At 49.5% G+C, this 24,766-nt stretch overlaps 1 protein-coding gene across 1 annotated transcript in view; it reads left to right on the plus strand.

Annotated features, from left to right (window-relative positions):
- The window catches only part of NXN (nucleoredoxin), a 152,388-nt gene that overhangs the window by 110,240 nt on the left and 17,382 nt on the right, over nt 1–24,766 (plus strand). Inside the window, exons 2-5 of the mRNA XM_047706059.1 lie at nt 14,849–14,966; nt 16,543–16,676; nt 17,134–17,234; nt 18,830–18,936. Coding sequence (XP_047562015.1) covers nt 14,849–14,966; nt 16,543–16,676; nt 17,134–17,234; nt 18,830–18,936 — 460 coding nt within the window. The remainder of the gene's footprint in view (nt 1–14,848; nt 14,967–16,542; nt 16,677–17,133; nt 17,235–18,829; nt 18,937–24,766) is intronic.

The raw sequence follows: 24,766 nt of genomic DNA on the forward strand, positions 1-24,766 counted from the left end.
CACGAATCACTTGGATGCATAAATTCAAGGACATTTGTTTGCGGCTCTCATACATCTGTCTTGAATTTCATCTTTTCCACCCAGTCTTCTACTTTCCAAACAATTTACCTCCCTCTTTCTCTCTCCCTGCTGTTCCTCCTTTCACTGTGGACCCTTTCATTTCAAGAGCTGGCAGAGGGGACCCGTGCAAGCCGCAATCCATTTCTATATAAAGGCCTTGGGGGGCATGTTGATCACAGCTTCTGAAGACAGGACACGACTCCTTTCACTCAGGACACAGCTGGTCCATGGCAGGGTGACTCCTGCTGCTCCTCAGAGCTGCAGCAGAGCCTGCCGGGTTCCCGGTGACATAATGGCGTTCCTGTCACAGCCCAGTCCAGTCCAATTTACGGAGCACCTTCCTGTGCCAGGCTCTGCGCGGAATGGGCCCCAATGACTGTCCTCTTTGATCTCCCCCCCCGCACCAGACTGGGAATTTCTCACATCATTGTAAATGTTTCCTTCCCTCCCCTTGTCATTTGGCCCAGGCTCTGCTGGCCTTCCTGAGGCAGGAAAGTGGTAACAAGGGGTTTAACTGGGCACTTGGAAAGTTCTGCCAAGAAACAGAGCTTTTCTGCAGCCAATGGGGGGGGGGTTGCACAGCAAAAAAAAAAAACCCAATGAAATAGCAATCAGCTAGGAAATGGAAAGGAGTGCTCTACTGAGTGCCAATGGCCCCGCCACGGATCAGGTACAAACAGTGCTGAAATGCTAAACATTTCTGTAATTCGCACAAACCACACTTCCTGCCCCTGTTTTCATCTCAGGAGTGGACGTAGAAACGCTCCGCCTGCGCTGCCGGCCTGTGTGTCGTAGCACTGGGGTTAGGAGGGGTGATGCCGTCGCCGTCCCAATCGACTGGAAGCTGTGGGAAGTTTCCAGCCTACTGGCCTGATTTCTTTTCGGAAAGCAACTTATTTAGTAGCTGTTTAGGAAACTACGGTGAACGTGGAAAAAGCAGACTCCAGCTCGGCCTGTTTTTCATGCCGCGTCTGTAGAGTCACATGCGAGAAGCTGAGAAGCTGCCTCTTTCTTGGCCTGAATGTCACCGTCGTCACCATAATCATTTATGGAGCGCCGACTGTATGCAAAAGCAACAGGAGATTTTATTACCCGGGAGGGACGCGTCTAGTGAAGGACACATGAGCCCTTCTTTTGATTTTGAGCCCTGTGAAGGTGACGGGAATAGGCCTTCTGGAAGGATGGAATCCCCTCTTGCTGTTGACTTGGCAAGTCACTTCACAGCCCGAAACTCCCTTGTTTCCACGGTGTGCGACGTCTGCCTCTTTCTCATCGGAGTTTTCCACCGTTGTACGTGGTTCGGGGGGCCTCTGTCATGTGCAGTGTTCATGTTGGATGTGTCATTCTAGTGCTGAGTGAGAGTTAGTAGAAAATCAGAGCCTGGAGCTCCAAGATCATGGCTTGTCAGCACCCCCAGAATGGAGGAGGCTTGAGGGGAGCCCTTTTGTCGTGTCTGGACCTTGCGATAACACCATCACAGTGGTGGTCGTCAGGGGCGGGGGCGTATTCTGTTTTCAGATGAGAAAAGGCTTCTTAGCATGGATTTTTTTTCTTTTTTTCAACAAAATGAAACAAACCTTGCTAACTTATTTTTTTGCAAAGTCTCTTGGTTGGATTAGTTGAGGTGAATTGATGGTGTCTGCCACCTTCCAACTAAGGGCGAGGAATGGAGAGATAGAGTCCTGCCCCGACAAGCAACTTCCTCCAGCAGAATTGCCACATCTACAAGCCATGGAATGGCACTCTTCCTTCCACAGGGTCCTTATTTCGAGAGTTCTTTTTTTCCTTTTGTGTTTACTTGCAACCTTCTGGGTCCTATAAAAATCTGGTGTGCAGACACTCAGGATTTATTTCTCTGGTATGAACTCAACATTCTGGGTTGAACTGGTGTGGTGACACGTCTCTCAAAGGAGGTGGCAGATCGGGGATCCCAGTGTTTGAGTAAAAATACACTGCTCAGAACGAACGTGGGCCAACTTGAACTCTTTCCTGATTATATCAGCAGAGGAACCTCAGTGACACAAGCCGCAGACACCCCAGCTCTGCTCCCTCATCCCTCAGGACCCTGGAGCCATTGCCTCTGGGACCAGGACATGGTCTCTCAGACTCCAGACCGACTCTGGCTCCTCGTCCTGTCTCATGGGCAAACTCCCAGCCTCTTTAATCCTTCTCCCTCTATAGCATTTGGCCCTGGTCTGTTATTACTAGCCACCCTCTTACTATTCCAAACCACTCTGCCCAGCTAGAGGTTTTTTTGCACCAGATGGGGCTTTAGGAAATCCCCCTGTCAGCTTGTGAGAGCTACAGCATGGGGAAACAGAACAGCCTTTCCCTCCGTCTGTGGTGTCGGCCAGTAAGAACTTGGCAGCCATATGTTCCTTTGTACTCCCAGCAAACTGCTCATCTCCTGGCTTGTTGAGTTATTATGGCAGGAAGTTGTATAGCAGAATCAATGAACCTCTTTAATTAGTGTTACAAATGATACCAGGTTCCTAGGTTCCAAGCGTTGAGGAACGAGATTCTCCAAGGCCACAGGGGACTAGAGCGACAACGAACTATGGGCAGAGGAAGGAAAGGAATATTTTGCATTTTAGCGATTTTGAAAGGGCGAAAAGAAAATACTGACATTTTTGTGTTTATGTTGGCATCATTTCGAATCTTAATAATTTGTTGTTGTTGTTGTTGTTGATTGAGGCCAATCCTAAGGTGTGGCTTTCTGAAAGGAAGTTTGGTGACAGAGTTGGTTGGTGAGTGAGTTCTGAGAAGGAGGGAGGAGGAGGCCGCCAGGCTTCAGCTCCCTGCGGGCTTCTTCCACTGCTGGCTGCATGTGGGATGCAGCCTCCTTCCAATGCTCTTTGTCACCAGACTCACAAGATGGGGGCCCACTGCTGCTAGGCCCGGGTCTCCAAGCCGTGGGGGACAGTCCTTTTTTATTTTTTAATTTCTCATGCCCACCCGCATGGCCACCATCAGCCCCCCTTGCGCCTCAGGTGCTTGTGAGCGTTTCTTAGTCAATTTCTGTCACTCCACAGAAAGCAGGGTCCACAGACTGGGGGCCAGCCTGCAGTGTCGTCTTCATTTCCATGAAGAAGGGGAGCTGTTGCCCCACCCCCAGCATCGTTCGGAAGTAGAGACTCCTCTGCTCTCCCTTCCTTTGTCAGGCTTGATCTGCTTACCTGCTGGCAGAAGTTCTCTTGTAGAATATTCTCATCCTGGGTCCCAGCGGGCCAGGGCTGCTGAGCTGTCCCAATCACCCAAGTCCATGACTCCCTGTTAAGTGCTCTTGGCAGTGTGACCATGTGCAGAGCCTTTGCCCTCAGTGGGCTTTCCGACGTACAACCTGGAAGGGCACACGTTAGACGTGTCCTCATGTGAGTGCTTGCTGGGGCCCAGGGGCCGCCCTGAGCACATACATGCGTGATTCTCCCAGGAGATGGGTACTACCGGACTGTTTCGCCATTGAAGAGCCAGAGGCTTGGAGAGACCAACCTGGCCGAGGCAGCAGAGCAAAGGTTCCGGTGGGTGCTTTCCGCGCCCAGAGCCCAAGCACTTGCTGGCCACACTGCTTCCCACCTCGATGCAGTAAAGCCGGGGGACTGCCAGAACGCAGCGATCCCCTGGGAGAAAGGATTAAGGGGTAGTGGTTGGTTTGTGCCCAAGACCGAGTGTGGCCCTTCATCCTGGGAACCGGCCGTGCATTTGACAGTGCGCTGGAGTCACAGGATAAGGCAGAGTCTGGCTTGCTGTGGACAGGTGCGGCGTGTGCTGGAGGGCTGGCCGCTGCCGAGGAGAGACCGCTCTATAAAAGGAAGCGCCATACCATTCCCGCACCTCTCCAACCAGGGGCAGAGCGATTTCTGTTGTAAAAGAATTCATGCAGAGCAAGGTGAGACTCACAAGAACTTAAGTCCGCATAGCGCCAGTGAGCGACCGGCATTCCCTCACTCCGTCAGGCTGTCTCCTGGCCTGGTTCCCCTACCTGTGGGTGGCCCAGATGCTTCAAGGCCAGAGAAGTCGTTTCCTCCACCTGCTCCACCAGAATAGGAGCCAGCAGCTGACCTGGGCACTAATAAACAGGAGTTGGGGTGGGGGTGGTCACCACATTTTTCATCCTCTGCATCACCTGAGATGCAAGCCTACCTCCTGCACCTACCTACCTTCCTTCCTCCTGGCAGTTGCCGTGATCTGCCCTGGGCCTGGACAAAAGTAGTCATGGTTCCGTCTCCTTCCCGCCCTTTTAAAGATTATTTATTTATTTATTTATTTGTCAGAGAGAGAGAGAGAGAGAGAGCGAGCACATGAGCAGGACCAGGGGGAGTGGCAGGAAGAGGGGGGAGCAGGCTCCCTGCTGGGCAAGGAGCCCCATGTGGGGCTTGATCCCAGGATCCCGGGATCATGACCTGAGTCAAAGGCAGACGCTTAACCAGCTGAGCCACCCAGATGTCCTGGGTTCCGTCTTCTTCTTCTTCTTCTTTTTTTTTTAATTGTGGTAAAACAGATAAAAGGTAACATCTGTCAACGTACTCCTTTTCGACTGGTAAACTGTTAAGATTCCTGAAGGCCGACCCAGTATTTCACCCCCGTTGTTTCTGTCTTGCAGAACTTTGATTCATGCTGGGAGGCAACAAGAGCCAATATTGGATCCCATAGCCCAGCTAGGTCAGCGATCCGTTGGTTAGAAAACTTACCGTTCTGATATTTAGAGTAATGAAGGATCAATTTTTTAATGTCACTCCAACCCAGTCTTCTCTTTTGTGTTTAGTACAGCCTGGAGTGGCAGAGATGATCCCAGGAGGGTGTGTGGCACGTGTAAGGCCTGATACCTGTGTCTGCGGGAAGCAGGTGGACGTGTTCTTTCCTGAACCTCACACTCTGTGACCCGTGGGGCATGGACCCTCTTTCTGAAGGAGCTATGGTGAAGGGAGCATTGATCATCGCTCCAGGTTCATGAGCGCAAATCCTCGAGGAGGACTTTGGTTTCTCATCCTTAGCCTGGCCCGTCCGCCTGCCTCTTTCCCTTGGTCTCACCTGCTGGTTGGTTCTCTGTGTTGGCTTCAGGCAAAGGAGAGGTAGGAAGATGAGGAGAGTGCAGGAGTCCAAGGCCCCATCAGAGAAAGGGAGAAGAGCTCTAATTCCACCAGCACTTGTTTTGAACAATTTTTCTTCAATTTAAAAAGCCTTCTGGGCCCCCAACTGTCCCAGGGCACTGGGAAGAGTCTTAGACGTCAGGGGGCCCTTAGCTAGTGGTTAGCTAGGCGTCTCGTCTGGCTGGCCCCTCCACAGTGTGCCCTCCCTTCCAGTCCTTCATCCCACTCGGTCACCCATCATCCATTGAACACATAACATGTGTCCGGGCGTGAACTTGGCCAGCCAACAGCTGTACCAGGCTAAAATTTCAGTCACAGGACAGATCATGCTGGAATCATGCCTCAGGAGCAAGGTTTCATCTTACCTCTGGGACAGGGTTCTGCTGGAGCATTGAGAGTGATCCTGAAATGACAGTAGTGACAACAGCAACAATAATAGTAATTGATAGTAACACAGCAGCTAACTAACCCTCTAGTACCCCATCCGTGCCGGCTCTGTCTAAGCACTTCATGGAACATAATCTAAATCTTCATAACATCTAGCCAAAGGTAGAGGTATTGTTATCCCCATTTTTTTTTTTAAGATTTTATTTATTTATTTGTCAGAGAGAGAGAGTGCACACAAGCAGGCAGAGTGGCAGGGAGAGGCAGAGAGAGAAGCAGGCTCCCCCCTGAGCAAGGAGCCCGATGTGGGACTCTATCCCAGGACCCTGGGGTCATGACCTGAGCTGAAAGGCAGAGGCTTAACCCACTGAGCCACCCAGGTGCCCCTGTTATCCCCATTTTGCAGATGAGAAAACCAAGAGAGAAGTGAGATAGCTTGTCTGAGGTCACCAACCAGCGGGTGGCCAGAGCAGAATTAGATCTGGGCCACCCTGGGCTCCAGAGCCTATGCTAAGTAACCTGCAGCCTTATGGGCCGCCTCCAGATTGTGTGTGGAGGGCTTCTTTTCTCTCCCACCGTATAGATAATGAACTTTAGTAGTGTTCATTTAGGAAGGGTGGGGACGCTTTTAAGGCTTTGTGGTCAGCACTTGGTGGAAGGGCAGGGGCAAGCCTTGCCTAAGAGGGCTCTCCGACCTTGCCAGGGAGCTCGCTGATGAATCTTACATCTGTGTTAGCTTTGGGCTTGATCCCATAGATTTGCAGCAGCTGTTGAGAAGTAAAAACTTGGACCCCCAATCAAGTGCAAGTCCCAGACCTCGGAACGAGAGGCAGATTCTGAGTCACCCTCCAGAGTTGGGGCTTCTCGGAAATCTCCAGGTTGCATTTCCCTGTGGCATCTGTGGGTCCTGACAAATCCCTCCCCGTGTGTCAGAAGTGCTCGGCTTTCGAGCGAGCCATTTTGCAGTGTGCCGGTTCCCAGCCCTGTCCCTTTTGATATTTGCTTCATTGTTTCATGGGTCACTGGAGAAGCGTTCCTGGCCGGCATTCCTAGGATGATAGCTCCAACCACAGCCTCGGCTTTGCTAACCAGAACCAGCCGCCAGCCGAGGAACGGGAACTTTCAAGTAACTCAATAGCCCATTTTGTCATCCTTGTTGATTTCTGCCAAGCTGAGCTAATGCTGTCTCCTCTGCCTTTTTTTTCCCATCTCGTCTTTGTTGCCTTGCTTCTGAATCCGGCGAACTAGTTCTAAGCCCTTAGATCTCTGAGCTCAGAGGGTTTTCTGCGACCTCTTCTGCCCACGTCACCTGGCCTCTGGGCAGCTCCGAAAGGAGGTGGCACAGCCAGTCCGACTGTCGTCAAGGTGAACTTGGGGTGGACGTTTGGCCAGATGGTCACCCGAGTCAGGGCAGGCACTGGATGTGAACATCACTCCCTTGTCTCCAGCTGCAGCCGTGCCAGCCAGGGAGGCCCTGTCCATGTGCTGAGGTTGCTGGGAGCCTTTTCTCTCCAGTGTCTGGTTCAAAGGCTGCAGGGGTGGGGGTGGGGCACAGCCAGCCTGGGGTCCTCCCTCCTCCCCAGCATCTCCGCCCCAGGCACACTGCGCTTGACCCCGAGGTCACCTGCCACAAGGTGAGGAGGCCAAGCCGAGAGTCCCGTCTGAACCACACATGTCACACGTGTCGGAGTTCTGAGGAGGGAGAAGAGCAGAGTCCATGGAGTCTACTCAAAACAATTTCCAGATGCCCCTTGAAAATCTGGAAGTCCAAAACGGAAGTGGCAGGCAGAGGAGGGGGGTGGGGGGAAGCCAACAGACCTCATAAACCTGGCCTCAAAATAGGTATGTGTTTTGCAAAAGATTCTCATGGCAAAAATACCACCTCGACAGAAGGAAATCCCATTTTCTGGGGAGTTCTATATCCAGTCCACTAACTATGTGGTTGATTGATTAACTTTATAACAGAGCTGACAGGAAATTTTTTTTTTTTTTAAAGAGGAAGCTTACAAGACAAGGGGGCAATAAGCATAAATTGGATACAGATACTAGTGACGTGTCCCATGTGTACCGTGCTTTGGTTTTCACAGCGTCTCCTCCCCCGTCACCTCACCTAAGTTTCAAATTCGTCCCGACGCGTGGGCATTACTGCTCCAGGCAAGCAGGCGTGATCCGCCCAAGCTCCAGGACCGGTTCTCCTACTGACGCCCACTGAGAGGTCAAGGCCGGGAGGTGAACCGGGCCTGCTGGCACCCATGTTCATTCTGCATTGCCGGATTTCCTCCCAAGAAGGAGGAGCTCTAAGAGAGTGAGAAGGCCCTGACTCTGGTTCCCGTCTCTGATGAAATGCTCTAATATCACACCAGGGAGGAAGAGGAACTCCTTCCTTGGGGATCCTTAAAACTAAGTGCAGTCAGGGGCCTGGGTGGCTCAGTCGGGTAAGCAACTGCCTTTGGCTCAGGTCATGATCCTGGAGTCTCAGGATCGAGTCCTGCATCGGGCTCCCAGCTCAGCAGAGCGTCTGCTTCTCCCTCTGAGACATCAGGGGGCCCTGTCTCATGCTCTCTCTCTCTCTCTCTCTCTCTCTCACTCTCTCAGTAAATATATGAATCTTTAAAACAAAGAAACAAACGGTGCAGTCGGTGCTTAGTCCTGGGTGGTTCTGATCTGTAGCATCTTGAAGGCAGAGGATGAATTGGAGGCCGCGGGCAGTAGTCGGTTCCGACAGAGTTCAGGAGTGTAGCAGCAGCGTGGGACCAGGATATAACCTCCCACTCTTCACTGTTACATCATCTCAGAGTTTAGGCAGATGCCTATTTTTATTAGAGGGAGTTTTACAGATGGGGCAATATCGTAGCTCTCTCGGTTGAATCAAGGTCAAGCCATGCCCTACGAGGAACTCCCAAGATGGGGGAGGTCATCATCTGGGGTCCATAGGTCACTTGGGATCAGACAGGTTGACCAGCAGCCCTCAGGGAGTTCACAAAATCTGTGAAATGACACACAGACTTTTTTTGTGAATGTGCATTTTTTTCCGGGGAAAGAATCTGTAGCTTTTATCCTCTCAAGTGTCCACGACACCAAAATGGTTATGAAGCCTGCTTTAAGAGGCCTCTTTGAAAACCGTTAGTGGACTTGAGATGTCACACACACTTGAAAAGACACAGGGGTGAGTCTTGGGATCATTTCTTCAAGCTCTGGCATTTCTCCTTTCCAGTCAGCATAAGAGAATCATCAAAGAGGACCTCTGTGACTTTTCTAACATAAGGTCCACTTTCTGACTGAGGTATCAAAATGGACATCCTTAGAAAGATCATTCCCGTGCCTTCTGCACCGACTCAGAGCAGGGCGGCTGTGATGCTGCAGCCCCAAAAGGACGGGCCTGTGCAGTCTGCACATCACCTATGAATGCCGGAAGTTCCTCAGTAAATCGTTGTTCTATAAAATTATACCATGATGTATTAGTCTACAGAAGGATGGACTTTGCAGTGTCAGCGATGAGTCTAAAAGCATCATTACTTTCCACTGAACCAGTGGGCCTTTATTTGGAAACAAAGATCCAACAACTATGGATAAAACATAAGCCAAGACCTCCTGTCTCCCCTGAGCCCCAGTGAGAAAGAAAGGGGGGACATACCTAGTAAGGAGGGAGGGAATGGAAGGGTTAGGGGGATTCTGGAGAGGTTTCTTACCTTTCCAAGAAGGATACTGAGAGAAAAGAATGATTTCTGATGATTAAGGGTGGGACGGAGGAAGGATGTTCTAGTCCTTCTGCCTACAGGAGAGACCCAGAACAAATTGTTCTTTTTATCTGTGCTGGGTGGTGAGACAGCATCTTTGTTCTTAGAGTCTTAAAAAGTATTGTACTAATGCCCATAGGGTATCCCCCCGGCAGGCCAGCCAGCCCGCAGGTCCCCCTTTTATTATGTTAACTGGGGAATGGCCCTGACTCACACTGGGTTGGCTCAGCTTCTAGGCGCTAGGTTGCCTGGGTACCAGAAGCTACCTGTCCTTTAAAAATACCTAGCCAGGATAGTTCTATTTTCAACATTTTGAGGAACCTCCATGCTGTTTTCCAGAGTGGTTGCACCAGCTTGCATTCCCACCAACAGTGTAGGAGGGTTCCCCTTTCTCCACATCCTCGCCAGCATCTGTCATTTCCTAACTGTTAATTTTAGCCATTCCGACTGGTGTGAGGTGATATCTCATTGTGGTTTTGATTTGTATTTCCCTGATGCCGAGTGATGTGGAGCACTTTTTCATGTGTCTGTTGGCCATCTGGATGTCTTCTTTGCAGAAATGTCTGTTCATGTCCTCTGCCCATTTCTTGATTGGATTATTTGTTCTTTGGGTGTTGAGTTTGCTAAGTGCTTTATAGATTTTGGACACTAGCCCTTTATCTGATATGTCATTTGCAAATATCTTCTCCCATTCTGTCAGTTGTCTTTTGGTTTTGTTCACTGTTTCCTTTGCTGTGCAAAAGCTTTTGATCTTGATAAAATCCCAATAGTTCATTTTTGCCCTTGCTTCCCTTGCTTTTGGCGATGTTCCTAGGAAGATGTTGCTGCGGCTGAGGTCAAAGAGATTGTTGCCTGTGTTCTCCTCAAGGATTTTGATGGATTGCACTGCTGGGTATTTACCCTAAAGATACAAACGTAGTGATCCGAAGGGGCACGTGCACCCGAATGTTTATAGCAGCAATGTCTACAATAGCCAAACTATGGAAAGAACCTAGATGTCCATCAACAGACGAATGGATAAAGAAGATGTGGTATATATACACAATGGAATACTATGCAGCCATCAAAAGAAATGAAATCTTGCCATTTGCGACGACGTGGATGGAACTAGAGGGTATCATGCTTAGCGAAATAAGTCAATCGGAGAAAGACAACTATCATATGATCTCCCTGATATGAGGGAGAGGAGATGCAACATGGGGGGTCGAGGGGGTAGGAGAAGAGTAAATGTAACAAGATGGGATTGGGAGGGAGACAAACCATAAGTGACTCTTAATCTCACAAAACAAACTGAGGGTTGATGGGGGGAGGGGGGTTGGGAGGGGTTGGGATTATGGACACTGGGGAGGGTATGTGCTATGGTGAGTGCTGTGAAGTGTGTAAACCTGGTGATTCACAGACCTGTACCCCTGGAGATAAAAATATATTATATGTTTATAAAAAATAAAATTAAAAAAAAAAAAACCTAGCCAGGAGCCAATGCATGCTTACATTTCAAGTGCAATGTGGCTGCCTCTATTCCAATCACAACGAATCTTCTATTTTTATATTTCAGGCTCACAGGCTGCAACTTACTTTAGGGAACAGTCGGGCTGCTCCTAAAGAAGGTCTGTAGCCAGATGCTCTTTGTTTGTGGGAGCCCCAAGGCCTAGGAAAGATGGTAGCTAGGATCCCTTAATAATATGTATGACCAGGGAAGATTTCTTCTAGGAAGCCAAGGATGGTTTAACCTTGCAGTTAAAGGCTACTAATGAAATACATTGCAACAGATCAAAAGAATAACCCTGTGGTCTCCTGGGTGGCTCAGTCGGTTAAGTGTCTGCCTTTGACTCAGGTCATGATCCCAGGGTCCTTGGATCCGGTCGCATGTCGGGCTTCCTGCTCAGCGGGGAGCCTGCTTCTCCCTCTCCCTCTGCCTGCCATTCCCCCTGCTTGTGTTCTCACTCTCTGTCAAATAAATAAATAAAATGTTGAAAAAAAAAAAGAATAACCATAAAGTAACCATCCATTCCTGATCAAAAAGTTTGGTCAAAAAGTTATGGGAGGCTATTTTTTTTTTATTGCGGTGAAATAGACATGACATGAAATTTACCATCGTAACCATGTTTAAGTGTACAGTAGTTCAATAGTGTTATATATATTCACATCAATGTGTAGCCAGTATCACCACCCATCCCTGTAACTCTTTTGATCTTGTAAAACTGAAATTCTAGGGGTGCTGGGGTGACTCAGTAGGTTTAAATGCTCGACTCTTGGTTTTGGTTCAGGTCATGACCTTAGGGTCGTGAGATCGAGCTTATACTCCCTCATGCACACGTTCTCTCTCTCTCTCTCTCTCTTAAAGAAGTGAATCAGTTTTTAAAAGAGAAACACTGAAACTGTACACCCATTAATGCCACATTTCTTCCGTCTCCACCGTCCACCAGCCCCTGGCAACCACCATTATAATTTCTGTCTTTACGACTTGGACTACTCTAAGTACCTCATGGAAATGGAATCACACAGCGTTTGTCTTTTCGTGACTGGCTTCTTTCACTTAGCGTGGTGTCTGGAAGGTTCATTCATGTTATAGCATGTGTCAGAATTCCCTTCCTTTTACAGCTGAATAATAATCGTGTAAAGAATATCTCCCACCAAGGGCTGAAATTACATGATAGTAAAAGATCTATCCATTACGATCAGGTAGAAAAGTTAGAGATGCTTGCTACTTCCTGTTCTGTTCTGGAAATTCCAGCCAATCTAGTTCTATAAGAAAAGAAAATAAATGGTATAAAGGTTGAAAAAAGAAGCTAAAGTTACCTTTTATTTACAAATAGCATGGCTTTCTATGCAGGCTCCAACATGCTTTGAAGTAAGAGTATACTATACATTCAAAAGTTAGCTGTTTTTCCAGCTCTGTCTTTCTATTTGCGATCTCGATCCCACCTTCTGGCCTACTCACCAGCTTTGTTCCTGGATTTTTCCTTCTCATCAATTTTTTCCTGATCTGGATTATTCCCAACAGCATATGTTAAAGTATCTCCCATCTATAAAATATCCACCCCCTAACCTCATCTTTAAAATATCCTCTCTCTGACCTCATCCTGTTTTTTTCCAGCTATAGTCCTGTGCTCTGCTCCCTTTACAGCAAAACTCTAAGGGAAAGTCTCTGTAGTCACCACCTTAGCCTCTTATCTGCCATTTTCTTTTTCCCTGTACAACCTTTCCTCTAATTATTGTCCTCTGCTAGGTGTCTTGTGTTGGCAAGCAGACTCGAGTCTGTCTGGTCCCCCTCCCACTCCAGGTGTGTGTCCTGGACAGAGCAGCACCCAGTCCCTCCCTCTTCCATTCCCTCAGTCTTTCATCCTTGCATCACTGACTTCTTGACCGGTCAAGGTCGTGAATGACGTTGGTTGCCATATCCGCTGGTCAGTTCTCTGTCCTCATCATACTCAACGTCTCAGCGGCATTTGACACAGGAGTCTAATCTCTCCGCCCCAAAACATTTCTACCACCTGCCTTTTGGGACGCCAGAGTCTTCCTGTTTTCCTCCTCTGTCACTTGTCACTCCTTCTCAGTCTTTGTGGGTGGCCCCTGTATCTGCCCGGGAGTGCCTTTCCATCTGTAGCCGTGTCCTATCCTTGGAGAACCTCATGCAGGCCCGTGACCCCTGAGAGCATGCAGGCAGTGATGATTTCTGATTTCTATCCCGCTCTGTCTCCTATCAGGGGTTTGTGCTCAAATGCCATTTCTTCAAAGATGCCTTCCCTGATCCCTCTCTAAAGTAGGTACCACTACCCCCCTCAGCATGCCTTTGCTCTTACCCTGCTCTTTTTCCTTTTATTCAAGTATCTGAAATTATTGTTCTAGTCTTGTTTGTTTTGTTGCCTATCTCTCGCACTAGAATAGAAGCTCTGTGAAGGCAATGACTTCATCTGCCTTGTTCTTTCTTGCATCTTTTGTGCGGAGTTAAGGAAGGAAGTTAGTGCTAAGTTAGTAAGTGCCAGTTAGTATCTGTTGAGTGCATTTTAGCACTCACCAGTCACAAAAAAATATGGGGAAGAAACACTGTGCTTACAATAGTGAGACATGAAATGCCTAAAGATCAATGAGTAAAAGATAAGCAACAAAAACAAGGCTTCATTTCTTCCTGTCAAATTAAAAAAAAAAACAAAAACCAACAACAAAAAACTAACACTGTGAGAATACTGAGGAATGGACTCTCTCATTGACCGCTGGTGGAAATGTGAAGCTGTCCCAGCTTTCATTAGTGGTGAGTCATGGCTGATTTTTATCTTAACTTTTATGGTTTGCTACATTTCTCATTTTTTCCAATCATTACTTTTCTTTCCCAGTAATTATTTTTAAACCAGAGAAGTCACTTCATCTTCCTCCCTGCCCCCTTTCAAGCTTATTAACCTGGCTGGATCCTCGCACTCGCGGACTTTCGGAGCTAAGCCCGGCAACGGGATGGTCTTGTTCTGTCATTGAACTTCTTCTTCTAAAAATGTAGATGTTGCAGCCTCTATCAGGTTTCTCTGGAACGATGCAGCTCTGGGCAGTGCAAACGACGTGCAGAGTGGCTCTTGCTCAAAGGGCTAGTTCGGGAGCCCACTGCGAAGGCGGGGCCCAGCCAGTTGGAGGTGGGGTCCCACAGCCTTTCCTGCCAAGACTCAGAGGTCTCCACAGACAGGGGAAGCCCTCACACTTCTCGGTACATACCCCGCCCGACTCCCTCGCTGCTCGGGATTGAATTGAAAACAGTAATCTGCTCTGTGCAGCCGGACTGCTGGTGCCTGCTTCCCTTGGACACATCCGTGCCCCATTCTGCCAATGCCCAGGCGGCAGGCCCCCCTGCCTGGGCCCCCGGCCCCCGGAAGGGAGGCTGCAGCTAAATCACCAGTGGGCCATTCTTCCGTTTCCCCTGGTTTCTTTCTTCTCTGGAGCCACCTTGGTAGTTGGACATTTTGTGTAATTATGTCGCTCTCTGGGCTTGGCAGTCAAGTTCCAGAGCGCCCAGTGGCCCACCTGAATGGTGTTCACCCCGATGGCTGGGAGCACAGGAAGGGAGCCGGCCCCCACTCAGCTCCGTGTCCTGGGCTGTTGGCACAGCCATCCTCAAGAGCCTGCCAGTAGACTGTGGGTTGTTTTAAGTGGCACCGAGAACTGAGGGCTGGGGCTGGCTCAGGATGCTGCTTCCCCTGTGTTTGTGGGTGAGTGGCACACACGGCCACTGCCAGTGTTCCAGGTGCGGGACCCCGGTGGAGTGGGGAGAGGGCCAGACTCTGGCTACTTGGTCTTCAGTTGAATACCCTTGTCCCCTCTCCTTTGGGGCTCAGGGGGTACAGCAGGGGAGCGCCTGCCTGCTCAGAGGGTTGAGAGGCACCGACAAAAAGCCTCCCTTCCTGCCTGGGTGGGACTCGGATGCCCCTGCCCTGCCCCAGAGGGGCCCATGAGCCCATGGGCCTGCAGCTTCGCTTGTTGGTTGATCTGTACTTCAGTTTGTTCCGGTTCGTTCACCGCTCGGGCCCGAAGCGCAGAAAGGACGCTGCAATTCGTGTGGCTTGGACTTAACCACCTGTTTCACTGTTCTTCTTACAGCTTAAACTTTGGAACAAATACCGCATTTCCAACATTCCCTCACTAATATTCCTAGACGCCACCACCGGGAAGGTCGTGTGCAGGAATGGGCTGCTGGTGATCCGCGATGACCCAGAAGGTAGGACCTTGACGTGGCCATCCTGGACTCCCCGCTCCGTCCCCCTACCCTGACTTCGTCCCCAGTGGCAGAGAACATGCAGATGAAATGTCTATGAGCGGGTTTACTCGGCAAGAGCGTATGGCCATGAGGAAGCTACAGTATTCTCCAGGTCACGGTTTAAGATTTTTAAAGAGATCAGAATGTCCCTGCTGGGGGCTTTAATTCATGGGCCAAAGGAGTTGGAATCAGAAAAGGGAAGTTCGGTTTTGAGGGCTGAGTGAGAAGCCATGAGAGCCGGGAGACAGCCTTCGGTGCTGTGTCCATAGTAACTGTCACCTTAACAATTAGAGGCAGACTCGAAGGTTGTGAGCTTTTTGTCTTTTTAAACTCTCAGCATCGCAAAGTCACAGTCTCTGTGTCGCTCTCGTGGGCCCAGAGGCGACTGACCTCATTTCTTGGTACTGCCCAAGTCCCACAGCCTTGGCCTTGCTGACTGGCCGGGTGAGCGGCCGAGTGCTTACTTATCACTGTCCTGCTCACCGGCTGTCCGAGCTCTGGTTCTCTCCCTGCCGCACTGGAGCCCTCAAGTGTCATGAGGTCTTCCCTTCCTCACTTCCTGATCAGGGGATTCAACCCTGGTCATGGATTCTCCTGGTAAAAATTTCACCTGCTTCAAAGAACAGCCCTCAGTTAAAACCCAGGCCCAGTCTTCACTTTCTCAGATCACACACACACACAGACACACGCGCGCGCACACACACACTCTCTCTCTACTCTGAGCTGGTTAAAAATGCAGAGTTCCCAACCCCACCTCCAGCGATGTTGGGGTCCCTTTGTTTCGGGGTGGGCTTGGCCACTTGCATTTTTAACCAGTTTGTGCTTCTCCCATCCCCCCCACCCGAGGCAATTTCTGAGGCAGTGGTCCGCGGACCACCCCGTGAGAAAACACTGTTCTGTTGCTCTTCCTGCCTGGGGCTTACGTGTCATCAGAATGTAGAACATCTGGGTTGAGTGAGTTTTACTCTTTCCTTTGACTGGATTTAATTCTCACTGGGTTCCCCGGGCCCCAGCCCAGACCAACCGCATCAGAATCTCTGGGGGTGGGCCCCAGGAGCATCGTATTTTAAAACTCCCCGCCTGATTCTAAAACGCTGTCAGAGTTGGGAGCCGCTGAGGTTCCAGGGCTGGACTTGAGGAAACTCCACGAGGCAGTGATTCCCCAGCCTGGCCCAGCATCACACTTACTGGGGAGTCTCTTTGGCTTTGTTTTGGACATACTTCTTCAGCCTTAGCCCCAGATCCCAAGACTCGGAGCAGGACCCAGGCTTCCATTACTTTCCAACTCCCCACCCCACCCAGTAGACGGGCCCTGTGATCACCTGGGTTCAGGAACCACTGTCTCGGAGGTAGGTAGGGCTCTGCCACGAATGGATTCCACCTGTGTCCCTGTGTTTTAGCCCCAGAGTCTATGCTTGTGTTTACAAGTACTGTTTGATGGTAACGCTGTCGGGCCGTGCCTCTCTGAGGTCTCTTGGACCAGAGGCGGTAAGGAAGAATCTTAACAACGTTCTCACCATCTGTTGCCTGTTTTCAGGTTTGGAATTCCCTTGGGGACCTAAACCCTTCAGGGAAGTCATTGCAGGGCCCTTGCTTAGAAATAATGGACAGTCCCTGGAGAGCAGCAGCCTGGAGGGGTCTCACGTGGGAGTCTATTTCTCCGCACACTGGGTGAGTGTTCAGTCCAGATGGAAGGGAGCGGGGATGTTGCCACCAGGGCCCATCATGGTGGGCTCTGGGAGGTGTTACTGCTCGGGCAGGTCTCCCCAGTGTTCTTACTTCCTCTGGCACCTGACGCATTGTTGGCATGCTACGGGCGCTTATTATTATGAATGATGATGGCAGCAAGAAGATGACTTCTTTTGACTGGTCTGAAAGGATGGTCTTCCTGACCCGTTCTGATGAGGCTTCCAGCAGTCTCTACGGGGGGTTTGTTTGAACTGCTGCCCCCTGGCATGCCCCGTGTGGGTGGGAGGCGCCTATGTTTGTTTCTGTCCCTTGAATAAGCTGGGTTTTGCTCTCCCAGTCCTACTTGGTTCCTGCATACCCGGTCTCTCTTGGCAAGTGGCTGGGAAATGGGAAGGCCAGACCCAGCGTCAGGCTGCAGGATCCCCCTTTCCTCTTGCAGTGCCCACCCTGCCGAAGCCTCACCCGGGTCCTGGTGGAATCCTACCGGAAGATCAAGGAGGCAGGCCAGAAATTTGAGATCATCTTTGTTAGTGCGGACAGGTAACGTGAGCTGGGACAAGTGGCCATGTGGTTCCCCTTTCCAGAGGTGGTTAACATGCGTTTCTCTGGCCTTACCATCTCACCTCCCAAGGGTAGAGTGTGGAGATGGGGGTTGGGGAAGGCTTATGTGGGATGATTGGCAAACAGAGAGATATATTTCAGATTTCCTCGCACGACTGTCTGAAGGGGAGCCGAGAAAAACCTGTCCTTGCTGTAGATATTTGGGCCTGTTCACTTCCAGCCTGGGTCATTAGAGATCAGGATTTTCTGATGTGTTCAGCGTTTTGGATTACGATGAAAGGGCTTGGAAGGCAAGGATGGGAAGGAAAGAGCCAGAGGCTCATGGAATTTGACACCTGTCTGGGATAGCTGTGCCATAATTTCCCCTCGCTCTGGCCACGTGCTCGGCCTTGGGACTGTCCTAAAGTCAATAAGGGTGAAGTCTACTCCTGGAGCATGTCAGGTCCTTTTCACTGCGACTTCCTCTGCTTCAGGCCCTCTTGTTGGTTTTACTCATCAGTGACCCTCCTTCATCACAAAACCCCAGCTCCCATTCAGACCGAGCCACCAGGTGCTCCTGCTTCTTAAGTCCCTGTTCACAGAACATTCTCCAGGATGCCAGCACACCGAGGGCCTTCTGTCTCTTTGTTTTTGTTTTTTAAAGATTTTATTTATTTATTTGGCAGAGACAAAGATCACAAGTAGGCAGAGAGACAGGCAGAGAGGGGGGGGGGAAGCAGGCTCCCCGCTGAGCAGAGAGCCTGATGCGGGGCTCGATCCCACGACCCTGAGATCATGACCCAAGTCGAAGGCAATGGCTCAACCCACTGAGCCACCCAGGTGCCCCCCCCTTCTGTCTCTTTGAAGTCTGCACTGTGCCGTGCTCCATCCCCACATCCCCATCTCTGCATGGGACTGGGGATTAGATTTGAAGGCATAACCCATGGAGCAGTCGCTTTTTTAAAGCTTAAAAAAAAAAAACTTTATTGAAGTATCACTTATGTACAATTCAATGATCGTTGACCAGTGTATGTACCCTTGTAATCAGTATAGACATTTCCATCATCACAAGGTGCCTTCTCAGTCCGCACCCTCAAACCCCGGCCCCGGGGAGCCCCTCATCTGCTTCCTATCACTGTGGTTAGATCTGTCATTCCTAGAGTTTTTTTTTAATACATGGAATCCCAAGCTTCCGCTTGGTTAAGAGTGTGCTTATACACTGTCATACGCACAGACTAGAAGTGTCATGGGAACGCAGTGTCCATGGACACCTAGGCTGCTTACAAAAGTGCTACCTAACTCTGCTGATAAATGAGAAGTTGGGCCGGAGTTCAACTGCTAGGACCCAGGGAGCGGGCTGCTTGCAATGGCCTAGTTCACATCTGCCTGTTGTGTGCAGGCTGTTGCTTCTCCGTGTACACCAGAGGGGGTAGAATAGTCCATTGCCCCCCCCACCCTGTAATCTGGTATCCGAGGAGCACAATAGGGACACCAAACCTGTGGAGCCCCAGCCATAGCTTGGTAGAAGGCGGGGAGGACCCTGCGGTGGTGCTTTTGGGGATAACAGAGCCTTGCTTCCATGTGTGTCTCTGTAGGTCGGAGGACTCGTTCAAACAGTACTTCAGTGAGATGCCCTGGCTCGCTGTCCCCTACACCGACGAGGCCCGGCGGTCACGCCTTAACCGGCTGTATGGAATCCAAGGTAGGCCTTCCTGACTCCATGGGGCTCCCCGAAGACTTGCTGGACTGGCTCACCACATCTTTGGCTTTTCTTTTAGAGGGAAAAGGACATCTTTATTTTCATAACTGTTCGTGTTCCTGGCTGTCTTAAAAATTACATGCTGTGAGTTCTACGGTGTGTAAATTATACCCCATTAAAGCCATTGTTTTTTTTGTTGTTTTTTTTTTTAAGTACTTGTCCAGGTGGAACAGCCCCTTCTCAGCGCCTGACCTCGTGTGCTCTGATGCAGTTGGGCTGTGGAGCCCTCAATCCCAAATGACGTGGGCAGAACCCTAACCTAAGGGTACCTGTCAGACGGACCTAGGAATGGTCTTTGGTTCCATCAGTGAGACTCTGAGTCTCCGTTTCCTCATCGCTTATTATCATGATCTGAGCCTCAGTTTCCTTAACCACAAAGTGGGCCTGATAAATCCCTGCCGCGAGGAGTTTCTGGGAGCATTCTTAGGGTAAGGGATCGAGAGCATTTCCTCGTTCCTGAGGCACAGTAGTAAGGGCTGAGTGGCTGGGACTTGTAGGTGAGAAAACTCATTTCCTGAGAGTGCTGAAAACTAGGACTTAAAGTACTAATCATGTGTGTTTTCTGGGAATAACGGTTATTAAGTGAGGCAAACTGTGTTTTTATTCTCTATTATGTGACTATCTTCTTCCCAGCCTTCACCCGGCTGGCTTTTCTCTTGATAAAGCACTTAACTGACCTATTAAGAATTAAATGCATTCTTCTATGTCAATTATATCTCAATTTTTAAAAAAGGATTAAACTCATTTCCTTGGTAGCCATAGTACCAAGTCCTGGTCAGCCCTAGGCAAGCACGGCTAATATTTGAGTTCTCAGTGCTTCTTGTGTTATAGGGAGTAGGAGGGGGAAGAAAAAAGGCAAAGCAAAATTTAGCCACAAATTCCACAGCTTAGAGGGGACTCATAAGGTTCTTTGAGCTTTTTCTTTACCATTTAGAGAAAGCATATGGCTTTGTTTGGAGCTAAGCTTTAAAAAAAATGAACAGTTAATTTTAAGTCAATGCTTCTCCATTCCAAACGCACGTAAGAGGCCTCTAGGGAGCTTGTGAAAAGGCAGATTCAGATTCCCTGGGTCTGGCTACGAGTGGGCCTGAGATCCTGCCTCTCTAGCAAGCCCCCAAGTGACAATGATGCGGGTGGCCCAGGGACCACACTTTGGGTATTGATAAGCTAGGTCTTGTTGAAGCTAACCTTTCAGGATTGTGGAGGCTCATGCCTCCTTTTAAAAAAATGAAATCAGTTCCCTTCCCAAACAAAAGCTTAGTGACAGATAGGAATTGTTTACTGGTCCAGAAGGAAGGGTACCGGCTGAGTAACTTAAAGAAGAGTCTTTCCTTCTCACACTCTGTTTGCACAGAGACTTAAATCGCGCGGGCCTTGGTGTAGGAGCAGCATCTGTCGAGAGGAGTATCAGAAATGACCTGTGGCTGCTGGTACTGAACAGAGGAGAGGGTTAAATTGCCCCTTTGTGAGGATAAGTGAAACTTCAGGTCTCTGAATTCTTTCATTCATTCATTCGACAAGTTATTTACTGAGAGCTGGCTAGAGGAGGTCTATTCTTCCTGGCCTGGGAGACACAGTCTTGAGTAAAAACAGACCCCATCCCTACCCCCAGGGTGCTTACAGTCCTAGACGGGAGGCTCATACCCCATCAGTCGATTGTACAAATAAATCTAAGTGCAATTGTGAGTGCTCGGAAGGAAGGTGTCCCCAGTGCCAGCAGGGCCTGTAACAGGGCATCTGGATTGGCTGGGAAGGTAAGAATGTTATGTTCAAACGGAGATCTGGAAACCGTAGGAGTTTGAAATGTAAAATGGAGAGAAAGAATGTTATGAGCAGAAGACACAGCAGCCCTGCCAGTGTAGGGCTACTGGGAAAGAGCCAGGGCAAGGGTCCTCTGCAATCAGAGTATGACAGGGAAGGACAGGGCTGGAGGGTTTTGAATGTTTTCCTTGGTCCCCTTGTTCACTTAAAAAACACACCTTAGTCCTAGGATTCAGATCTTCACCCCAGCGGTAACTCTGTGTGTCGCTTAAAGGAAATGTAACAGTCTTACTTTTTTTTCTAAGATTTTATTTATCTACTTGTCAGAGAGAGAGAGAGAGAGCACGGGAGCACAAGTAGGAGGAGAAGCAGCAGGTGGAAGAAGCAGCAGGCGGAAGGAGAAGCAGACTCCCTAGTGAGCAAGGCTCCCCCTTTGCAGGGCTTGATCCCAGGCATCCCATCACAATCTTATTATAACTGCATAGTGGGAAAGGGAAAGGGGTGCAGTCAGCCAGTGTGAATGTCCCTCACCCTCAGTCCCTGGGTTGTGACTAGACGTTCTTGGAGGGGCTCTAGGTGAGACCTACTGGTAGGCTGGGTAGTTCCAGATCTTTCCTTAGTGATACCTAGATTTTGCTGCCCTTCAGTGCCCATGTTTACATGCAGCTGTGCCCTGCTTCTTCTGAGGACCATAGATTTCTCATCTTGGTCCTTGCAGCAATACAGAGATATTCCTGAGTTTTCTCTATTCTCTACTCCCCGTATACACCAGCAGACGTCTTTGATGTGTGTCTTCCTCTGACTCCCCAACAAAGGCCCTTCAGTCATGTTCTGGCTTCTCCTGCCTCCTCTCTTCCAGCTTCTGTACATGTCTGTGCGCGTGCATGTATTCACACACAAATGTGCACAAAACGTGACTCTGCGACATGCTTGGGCCATGGAGCATACCCTCACAGATGACTGCGAGGCATCTTAGAAGTACATACCAAGAAGAATCTCAACTCTCTTACATCTACCAGGCCTGGGGCCTCTTTGATCTTTGCCTGGGGCATTGTTTCCTGTTTCTTATATTATTCCACTTTCACTGATACCACCTCTCTTGTCTAGGCCACCAATGACTCAGCCTTGTCTCTACCTTCCGTGAGTGACCTTGAACTAGTTCCTTATCCTCAGTAAAATTGAGAGGCTTCAGCGTTGGGCCTTAATAAATATTTAACAGATTAACTTGAAGGAAAGGGGGTAAATTTCCTTTTACAATAGAAAAGGTAACTTTTGGATGTCAAAAAGCTTAAACAAAGGCAACCAACAATATTAATAACATGTATGGCAAATCATCAATACCTTTTGTAGAAAAAGAGATCTCCTTAGAAAAAAAGAGAGAATTGGGCACCTGGGTGGCTCAGTTGGTTAAGTCTCTGCCTTTGGCTCTGGTCATGAACCCAGGAGCCCTGCATCAGGCTCCCTGCTCATCGGGAAGTCTGCTTCTCGCTCTCCCCCTGCTTGGGCGCGCATGCTCTCTCTCTCTCTCTCTCTCTCTCTGTCAAATGAATAAATAAAAGCTTTAAAAAAGAGAGAGAATTTAGTAAAAACTATGTATAGGATATGAGGCAGGCAGTTCATCCAGGGCGTTGGTATGATAGGATCATATCATTTTCATATGACGTGAGAAACATTCAGCATAATTTACTTCCGTGATTTACAGATGAAAACACTGAATTTTTATCTATCTCATTTGCAAAGATCTCCCAGCACCCCCACCCCCGATCCCCACTAAAAGAGAATCCCTCGTGTAGGGAAGAGAGCAGACTGCTAGTAGAAATGCAAATCAGGACAATCTTTCAGGAGAACAATTGGCAATATACATCAAAGGCCTTTAAAAATCTACAAAACCTTTAATTTAGAAATCCCACTTGTAGGAATTTATGCTCAGGAAATTATCCTATAGTGCCCGGCAGAAGCTGAACTTCTCTTGAGCAGGTGGTGGATTTTTGTTTTTAGTTTTTTTCCTTTATCTTTTGTGTATGTTGAATTTCATTATGGACCACATTTTTTTTCCCCTTTAACCCCTAGAAAACCCAGAGCTGAATTTGTTAACCACCTTTAGCAACTTTGCAAAACTCACCTTTTTTGCTGCATGCCCTTGACCCTATTAGCTTCATTTACTCTTCCTGTTTTCCCTTCAGGAGGATATTTTCATCTGTTTTTATTGGCTTATATCACATACTTTTTAAGCAACCTCCAATCCTTTTTGGAAGAAAGGCAGAGTAGGTTTAAATGCATGGGAATCTATTCTTAAACTCCCGCTAACCACCAAGCCTATGCACTGAGCTCTGTGGGAAATAGGAAACCAGAAGACTAGCCCGGTGCTGCCCTTGAGTGGACAGGAGGAGACTTAAATTGGGGGAGAATCTCAAGAGCAGAGTGTGATGATGTCTTGAGGAACTAGAAAGTGTTGGTCCAGTAAGTGCCATTTTGTATGAAGGCTTAGAGGACTGCCACTTGCCCCGGCCACCACAAGGCCACTCCATGCAGAGGCACATTCTTTCCCAGCCCGTGCCATCAATGAGCGGAATCTTTCCTCCCTGAGGTAGAGCCCTTTTCTGGATGGGGGAGGTGGGGGGCGGGACGCAGGTGTTCCTGGCAGTCAGTGCGAAGGCTGTGGAATCACTTGAAACTAACAATTACCAAAAGATGGTCTATATCATGCATAGTCACTTAGGGTGGCAGTCTGTGCCCTCTCTCTCTGCTCCGTGAGATGCCTCTGGGGACCCTGGGGAAGTGCGGCAAGGGTTGGTACGGAACAGCAGTCTCAGAAGGAGAGATCACAAGCTGCACTGTTCAAGGGCGCCCTGCAAACTGTTGGGCAGGGCACAGAAGAATTAAATGGATCACGTTCTGCCTGCCTTCAACCAGCGGAGAAGGGAACACTCAGATTCCGCAGCTGCCAACCTATAAATATTACAGACGTAGGAGCCACGGTTGTTAAGGTGTGGCCTGGGTAGCCCGGAAAGTCGCTGCCCACGACCGAGGAGGAGGAGAATGGGGACTTCTTGGAGACACGTTGATCCGGCACCAACTCTTAAGGCCCTGGCAGTGTGGGGATGAGAAGCACGCATGTGGTCGGGACTGCAAGGGGCTCTCAGTTAAGGACCAGCAGGCTGACGTGGAGGGGCGCTGTGTGCAGGCGAGCAGCGGGCAGCTAGCCGCGGTGAAAGAATGAGATTCAGGCCGATCCCAGCTCCCACCAGCGAGCGTCCTCTGCCTCAGGCTGGCCTGTTGCTGCTCATTGGTTGGCTCCCTGGTATACAACCCCCTCTGCCCTAGACTAGCACAGTGCTAGTCTCTCTTCAGAGCGGACCTGTCCCCTCTCTGAGCCCCCACCCCCTGCTTTCTTGCTCTCAGGTGTATAGTCTCCCTGGCACAGTTTTTGTGCTGACTGCCTCCTTGATCACTGACCTCTTGGGCAAAGCCTTAGGACCCATTCCTGAGGGCATCCTGGCAGTCATTGCCAGCTGACCTTGATCCGTCTGCCTCTGGCTCCGTCAAGCCAGACATGCACTAAGGCGCAGTGACATGAGAGTGTGGAAAGCACAGGATCCTTCTCAAGGCAGCACCTAGTGACGGGCCGTGCAGCGGAATAATCTGAATTCAGATGAGACTCTGGCTTGGAGCTGTTGAACCAGGAAGGCTTCCTAGAACAGGTGGCTCTGGAGCAGAGCCTTTCAGAGTGGACGGGATTTAGGTAGAGAATGGCGAGGGCAAAGGTCAGAATAGGATGCCTGTAGTGTACTGTAGGGCAGAGTGGGCAGTAAGTCAGTGACACCACCTCCTAGCGAGCCCCGAGCACCATTCCGCACATCTCCTTGATCTTGACCCTTTACACTTCGGAGCCTTTTTAAAGTTTTGATTAAAGTGGTGATCAGTGCCATAGTGACACTTAATCTAGACTGGAAGAGAAATCCCAGAGGCAGATCGTCTACTGGTACTTCTGATGGACACAGTGAGCAACCCC

The sequence above is a fragment of the Lutra lutra genome, chromosome 16, assembly GCF_902655055.1.
Source record: "Lutra lutra chromosome 16, mLutLut1.2, whole genome shotgun sequence".
Taxonomy (NCBI): domain Eukaryota; kingdom Metazoa; phylum Chordata; class Mammalia; order Carnivora; family Mustelidae; genus Lutra; species Lutra lutra.